Source organism: Lolium rigidum, chromosome 7 (assembly GCF_022539505.1).
Source record: "Lolium rigidum isolate FL_2022 chromosome 7, APGP_CSIRO_Lrig_0.1, whole genome shotgun sequence".
Lineage (NCBI taxonomy): Eukaryota > Viridiplantae > Streptophyta > Magnoliopsida > Poales > Poaceae > Lolium > Lolium rigidum.
Genome location: NC_061514.1, coordinates 61,054,289 through 61,061,333, shown reverse-complemented (window position 1 = coordinate 61,061,333; position 7,045 = coordinate 61,054,289). Strand labels below are relative to the sequence as shown.

General features: G+C 42.0%; 1 protein-coding gene across 2 annotated transcripts; it reads left to right on the top strand.

Moving 5' to 3' along the window:
- The first annotated feature begins 4,995 nt into the window (after positions 1 to 4,995).
- On the top strand, positions 4,996 to 6,489 carry LOC124675688 (probable purine permease 11). 2 transcript variants are annotated; one of them, XM_047211765.1, is made up of 2 exons: positions 4,996 to 5,072; positions 5,165 to 6,489. In XM_047211765.1, the coding sequence occupies exons 1-2, from the start codon at positions 5,036 to 5,038 to the stop codon at positions 6,277 to 6,279; spliced, it is 1,152 nt and encodes a 383-aa protein (XP_047067721.1). In that variant the 5' UTR covers positions 4,996 to 5,035; the 3' UTR covers positions 6,280 to 6,489. The 2 variants fall into 2 exon arrangements, with proteins under 2 accessions (XP_047067721.1, XP_047067720.1); XM_047211764.1 differs by having other exon boundaries at positions 5,156 to 6,489.
- The last annotated feature ends 556 nt before the right edge of the window (positions 6,490 to 7,045 follow it).

The window sequence follows — 7,045 nt, the reverse complement described above, 5'->3', positions numbered from 1 at the left end:
CAAAAAATAAAAACGAAATACTAGCAGTGGCGCACTAGAGGACCATCAGTGGCGCACGACCTGTAAGTAGCAGTGGCGCACTAGTCTAGACCTTGTGGCGCACTACCCTCTGATCCCCTTTCGAAAGTAGCAGTAGCGCACCAGAACGCCATAACAGTGGCGCACCCCAGGAGGTAGCAGTAGCGCACCGACACCATAGAGTTGTGGCGCACTACTGCAGAACAACAGTGGCGCACCCCTTTGGGGTAATAGTGGCGCATCACTGGACTTGTCAATGGCGCACCACGTAGTGCGCCACTGTTACTTAGGGTAGTTGTGGCGCACCACTAGTGCGCCACTACTAAAACTTAGCAGTGGCGTGATAACAGTGGCGCACCACTAGTGCGCCACTGATGGGTAAAAGTGGTGCGCCACTGATTGCCCTTTTCCTAGTAGTGCTTGTTGGTGTGCTCATCGCACCTTCCTCTTGGGGTTCCCCAACAGCGTGTCTGCATACGATGAGCACACGCCATCAAGCTTGTTTTCTGGCGCTGTTGCCGGGGAGAAAGAAGATTTCTGCAAGGGGAGTCTCTCATCTCCAATCTCATTACTTTGTTATAGTTCGCTTAGTTTACTTTTTTGTTTGTTTGTTTTATTATATCAAAAACACAAAAAATTTAGTTTACTTTTATAGTTGTATTTTTATCATAAACACAAAAAAATAGTTTCTATTATAGCTGTTATTACGGTTGCTTAGTTTATTCCATGATCACTTTCCATGTGGATGTTTCTTGTTTTATTTTTTACTAGTTAGGCTTAATGGAAAATAACAAATTAGAAAGCTCTATAGTATTTATCTTGAGTTAGGACATGAAGAGTTCGAAGAGAAAATTAAGAAACCTATGAAACTTTATTTGCATGCTAATGGCAATGTTATTAGTACAAATTCTTTGAACACCATATTGCTAATTCTATGGAAAAGTCTAAGCTTGGGGAAGCTAGTTTTCATGAAAATGATCCTTTTACTTTCCCCGCTTTAGAGGAGAAAATTTGCTATGATGATTACAATGATGAATATAATATTTTCAGTCCACCTACTACTGGGGAGAAAATTAATTATGATTACAATATGTCTCCTATATCTGATGATTATGGTGATGAGAATAATAATGATAGCTATTTTGTTGAATTTGCTCCCACTACAATTAATAAGAATGATTATGCTTATGTGAAGAGTAATAATTATTTTATTCATGTGGCTCATGATAAGAATGGTTTATGTGATAGTTATATAATTGAGTTTATTCATGATGCTACTGAAAGTTATTATGATAGAGGAAAATATAGCTGTAGAAGTTTTCATGGTACTAAAACACCTCTCTATATGCTGAAAGTTTTGAAGTTACTCTTATTTTATCTTCCTATGCTTGTCACTTTGTTCTTTACGGATTTATTTGTGCACAAGATTCCTATGCATAAGAAGTGGGTTAGACTTAAATGTGTTTTTAATTTTCTTCTTGGTGCTTCTTCACTTGATAATACTTGATGCTCGCATTTTTTCTGCGCCTAGCTGAAAGGCGTTAAAGAAAATCGTTTATGGGAGACAACCCATGTTTTATTTACAGTTTTTTCTTTTTGTTGAGTCTTGGAAGTTATTACTACTGTTATGACCTTTCCTTATCATTTTTATTTCGTTTTTGTGCCAAGAAGAGCCTCAAATAGGAAGAAAGTAATGTTTGGGGAAGTTGGTGTCCTGAAAACAGATTCTGTGTTGTTACCATAAAAAATCGTAAAACTAGCCAGAGAGTAATTTTGAGCTGTCAGTTTTTATGCATATGCCCCAGGTTATTGTCTAACTTTCGTTAGTTAACCACTTTTCGAGATAAGTAACAAAGAATTTTCAAAATTTTTGATCTTTACCTGCTGTTCTGTTTTGACAGATTTCCGCACTATTTGCATTTGCCTCTTAAATCTCATTATTTTTGAGTTCTTTTGATCAAAGAGATTTTTGAAAGTTTGCTGCAGTAGCTTATGATTTAATAGATGTTTGATATATGTTAGTACTAAACACAAGTAGATTTTTTATTTTGATTGTACTAATGCTGCTAATGAAGAATTGTGCGAGGTTTTTGTATGAAGGAAGTTTTCAAGTGTAGGGAAAGAAGAATGATGTGATGAGATGAAGAATGAAAAAGCTCAAGCTTGGGGATTCCCCTGCATCCTAAGACATATTCAGGAGGTACAAGCGTCAAAGCTTGGGGATGCCCAAGGCATCCCTTCTTCATCAACAAAGCAACATGTCATCTCTCTATATGCAATATTTTTATTGCTTCATACGCTATGTGTTGTTCTTGGTGCGTCATTATTTTTGCTTTTGTTTTGTTTGCTGTAGCATATGTTGGATATCGGCACATTGGTTTTGGAGAAAGACCCGCTCCTTTTTAATTGCATAGAACGCTCTAGTTTTCACTATTATTGTTCTGCGAGTGTTCTAGTTTTCTGGTACTGCGTTTAGCTCTTGTTCTTTCATTCTAATTTTGTTCATATCACATTAGTATTCTTTATTTGTGTATGATTAGCTCTCTGTCCATATTATATTTCATCTCTGAGAGTTATTTCAAATAAGTTGATTAGTGTTGGATACGAGTAAAATATTTCATGACTATAGTCATGCAAATGGAAGCTTGTCTATACTGTGGCATAGATTTTGGCATGTCATGTTGGATGTTATTGTTTTCATATGCTTAGTATTTATTGTTTTAGCATGACTTGTTTCAAATGTATGAGAGTGCATAATGTTTCATTGAAAAGTATCATGTGTTATTTCTGTCATAAAAGCATAATATTGTGGTATTCTCCTTTGATGCTTTATTGGGTTGACTTGGTGCATGTTTATAACATGTTATGACTATAACCATTCAAATAAAGCCTCTATGATCATTTAGTTTTTTATTTGTAATATCACTTTATGCTTTGATTGATAGTGTTTTGTCGCTATGCATGATTATGCCCATTATTGCTCTCTTAGCTGATCGCTTCCAGTCTTTTTGCTAGCCTTCACATGTACTGAGTATGAGCTCTACTCGTGCATCCAACCACCAAAAACCTAAGTTTCCAATTGTGTCCATCATATCTACCTATATGTGGTATTTTACCGCCACTCCAAAGTAAATTTCTTGTGTGCTACCTTTAAATCTTCAAAAATAGTCACCTGTTTTGTGTAAATTATAGCTCATGGAAAAGTAGTCTAAAAACTATTGTAGTAAGTTTTATGTCCTATGCATTTTTAGTTCTTATAAGATGCTTGTTGTGTGATAACCATGCTGTCATGGGGAACACTATCAATATTCTTTTGTTGAATATCATGTGAAATACTATGCATGCTCATCTTGTTTGAAGTAAGGGAGATTTACCATGAGTTGCAAAGATTGGAGTATGCATATTGTTAGAGAGGAACATTGGGCCGCCAACTAAAGCCATGTTCACATGGTGGAAGTTTTAGCTGGACAAAAGTCCAAATATCTGTTGTCCTTGCGTTCCCGGTATGGATGTCCAAAAAGTTGAGATCAATAAAAATTGAGAAATCAGATGAGATGCATCTCCTAGGACCTTTGTAACGAGGCAAGGAGGTTTTGTGACACTTGGTTAAAATATATGTATGCGATGAAAATCCATGGAAATCCAAGCTAATTAGACAAGGTGTGAGCACTATTGGTATATTATGCATGAGGCAAGCAAACTTATAGGAAATAATTATGCATAGGTCATACTATTTATCACTACCTTTGACATAAGTATCACCTCTCAAAATAAATATTTTCGACACTCTTATTGCTTTCAAAATAAAAAAGCTCTGGCACATTGGTAATCCCTGCTTCTCTTGTGAAGGGCCTTTCTTTTACTTTCATGTTGAGTATTCACCTTCTATCTTATGCACCGATTAAAGAGAGCATAGTGGTCATTCTTATTGCAATGTGCATAGTCCCAAAATTATTATTGATTGATTCACGATTGAGCTATTGCTTGCTCTTAAATTACTTGTATCTAGTCACCCTCTAAACTTTGAAGGTGTCCTTGCATTTATGTTTTGCTATTCCATAAGGACATGTTGAGTACCACTTTATTATGTTTAATCTATGATCATAAACACACAGTTGCTTTCAGTGCACTATTATTCATGATCCTTTGTTTGAGTTGTTACTCTTCATGTTATAACATAGTTGATAAGTTCAATTGAATTATATCTATCATGCTTATGTTAGAGTACTTAGATCCCAGCTCACAATGCTTTACATGCTTAATCAAGATTTTGTTGGCTTTATTTCATTACTATGAGTTAATAGTTGTAATAGCTGCTATGGATGGTGGACAACCATGAAGCGGTGCTATGGACCTTGGCGCAATGCTGCTGATGATGATGGAGATCATGCTCATGTGCTTTGAAGATGGAGATGAAGGGCACAAGAAGAAAATGTCATATCATATCACATTATCCATGCACACGATAGAAAAAAACATAGAGACTATTTATTTATTTCAAACAGCTCATCGGTAAATACTACGAGTACTTTTGGATTGAATTTGAAAGTAAACGGACACTTCTCCGAATCTGACTGCTGAGGTCGGAACGGTGTCGTTAAACTGGAGATAAGTTTGACTCCCGTACGTGTGGACTCCAGCAAACGGTTAACGGCGGAGCAATGATATCCTTGTTGAATTTTGTTTCTTCTTCGCAATAGGCCGGGAAAATTGACTCATGGGAGAAGTGCCGCCCAACGGTGTCGACTCTCGAGTCAAGCTACTGCTCACCGCGAACTTAGACCCTTGCGGCATATTGTTGTCCGCCTTATAATCCGATCGACGGCGAGACACCCCGATTCCCGCCGGAAGACGAAGACGATACGGTACCCGTGGGCAATCGGATCTTGGCATTATAGGCAGGTCGTAAAAGCTCGGTCCCCGCCGTGTTGGCGTATTGTTTTCAGGATTTCGAGGTTGGCAGGATCGATAGCGATCTCTTGTTTGCATATCCTTCTCGATCGGGGCATCGATCGACATGGGCGATGCCGGCGAAATTCGTCTGCAGATAGCAGGTATCGTTCTGCGTAAGTCTTGTTACTGGAATTGTTGGAGAAAATTGGGAGGTAGAACAGTAGGTTAATCGATCGAGCCAAAGACGATGCAGGTACTGGAGGCGAAGAAGCTGATATAGACACGACTCCTGCAACCGCGGCGCCGCCGCCGATCTCGAAGCGCCTGCAATGGTGGGCGCTGGTGCTCGTCAATATCGTGTTCGTCCTCGCCGGACAGAGCGTGGCAACGCTCCTCGGCAGGATCTACTACGACCAGGGCGGCGGCAGCCTGTGGATGGCCACGTTGGTGCAGTCCTGCGGCACACCAATCGCCATCCCGCTGCTCCTCTACTTCGGGCGGCGGCGTCCCAAGTCCACCAGGGTGGCGCGGCCGCCGCTCCTGAAGATCGCGGCCATCTACGCCGGCCTGGGGATCCTCCTCGCGGGCGACAACCTGATGTACTCCTACGCGCTCCTCTACCTGCCGCTGTCGACCTACTCGCTCATCTGCGCCACCCAGCTCTCCTTCAACGCCGTCTTCTCCTACTTCATCAACAAGGAGAAGTTCACGGCGCTCATCCTCAACTCCGTCGTGCTGCTCACCTTCTCCGCCGCGCTCGTCGGCGTGAACAACGGCTCGGACGGGACCAACAGCAGCGTCCCGGCGGGGAAATTCATGGCCGGGTTCGCGCTCGCGCTGTCGGCTTCAGCGGTCTTCTCCCTGATCCTGTCCCTGAACCAGCTGACCTTCGACAAGGTGCTAAAGAGCGACACCTTCTACGACGTGATGGAGATGCAGTTCTGGAGCAACACCGCCGCCGCCCTCGTGTCCGTGGCCGGCCTGTTCATCTCCGGGGAGTGGAGCACCCTGGGCGGGGAGATGCACGGCTACAAGAAGGGCGCCGTGTCCTACGGGATGACGCTGGCGTGGACAGCCATATCGTGGCAGCTCACCACCATGGGCATGATGGGGCTCGTCGCCGCCGTGTCGTCGCTCTTCAGCAACGTCATCAGCACCGTCGGGATGCCGCTGGCGCCGGTCATCGCGGTCATTTTCCTCAAGGACAAGATGGACGGGGTTAAGGTGCTCGCGATGCTCATTGGCCTATGGGGGTTCGCCTCCTACATCTACCAGCACTTCCTTGACGATGCCAAGATTAAGAAGATTCTAGCTGAGAGTTCAGCGGACGACGACGAACACCAAACTGTAAAACTCGCCACAGAGTGATTGGATTTTGCAAGACTTCAAGTACAGACCCTGCTCGTACTTGTGATTGATCACGTTGGAATACTGTAGAGATCTCAATACTATATGGAGTACGTACTGTACTATAAATTTCAAAAGATCCTATCACAGTGGGTCTTCAGAAGAAAACAGTATAGAGAATAGAAGTTTTTATCGGTGCCCACTGTATAGTAGATTATTATGAAAAAACATCAGTTCAGACTTGCTCTGACTTCTGAGTGTACATTTTTTCCTGTGTGTACATATTATCTCCCTGTCATTTGCTCGGAAAAATCTCGGCTAATTTTCAACGGAGGTCACATCTCATGCAGGATATGCGTGTCAGTTTGTGCAATGATAGATGCAATCACATCTGATATGGAGAAAATTGGCCGCCACAATTTGGCGATATTTGAACGATTCTACTGTTTGCTGTTGTCACTTGTCACAGTCCAGTCAAAACACCTATTACATAGTTGGTCGATGGTGCCCAGAAGTTTGTGCAAACCACAGAAATGTAGCCTGTGTGATGGTGCGTACCGGATAGCAACGCTCCGCTTCGAACAACACTGACAGGCAGAAACTGCTGCTTTGCTTTTGGATCGTAGCTCCAAATCTAACAAAGGGTACTCTATAATGAAAGATATCATGTATGGACGGATCTTTGAGCTGCAACACGGCACATGTGCCAACTTTTGGGTCAATTACCGCTACACCGTCCAGTCTTTAGAACTACATAAGAGTCTGGATGGACATCCCTAACATTCAA

Coding starts and splice junctions, on each gene's coding strand:
- LOC124675688 (XM_047211764.1), top strand. CDS start 5,036: ATGGGCGATGCCGGCGAAATTCGTCTGCAGATAGCAG. Junction 5,073..5,155: donor AATTCGTCTGCAGATAGCAG/GTATCGTTCTGC, acceptor ATCGAGCCAAAG/ACGATGCAGGTACTGGAGGC.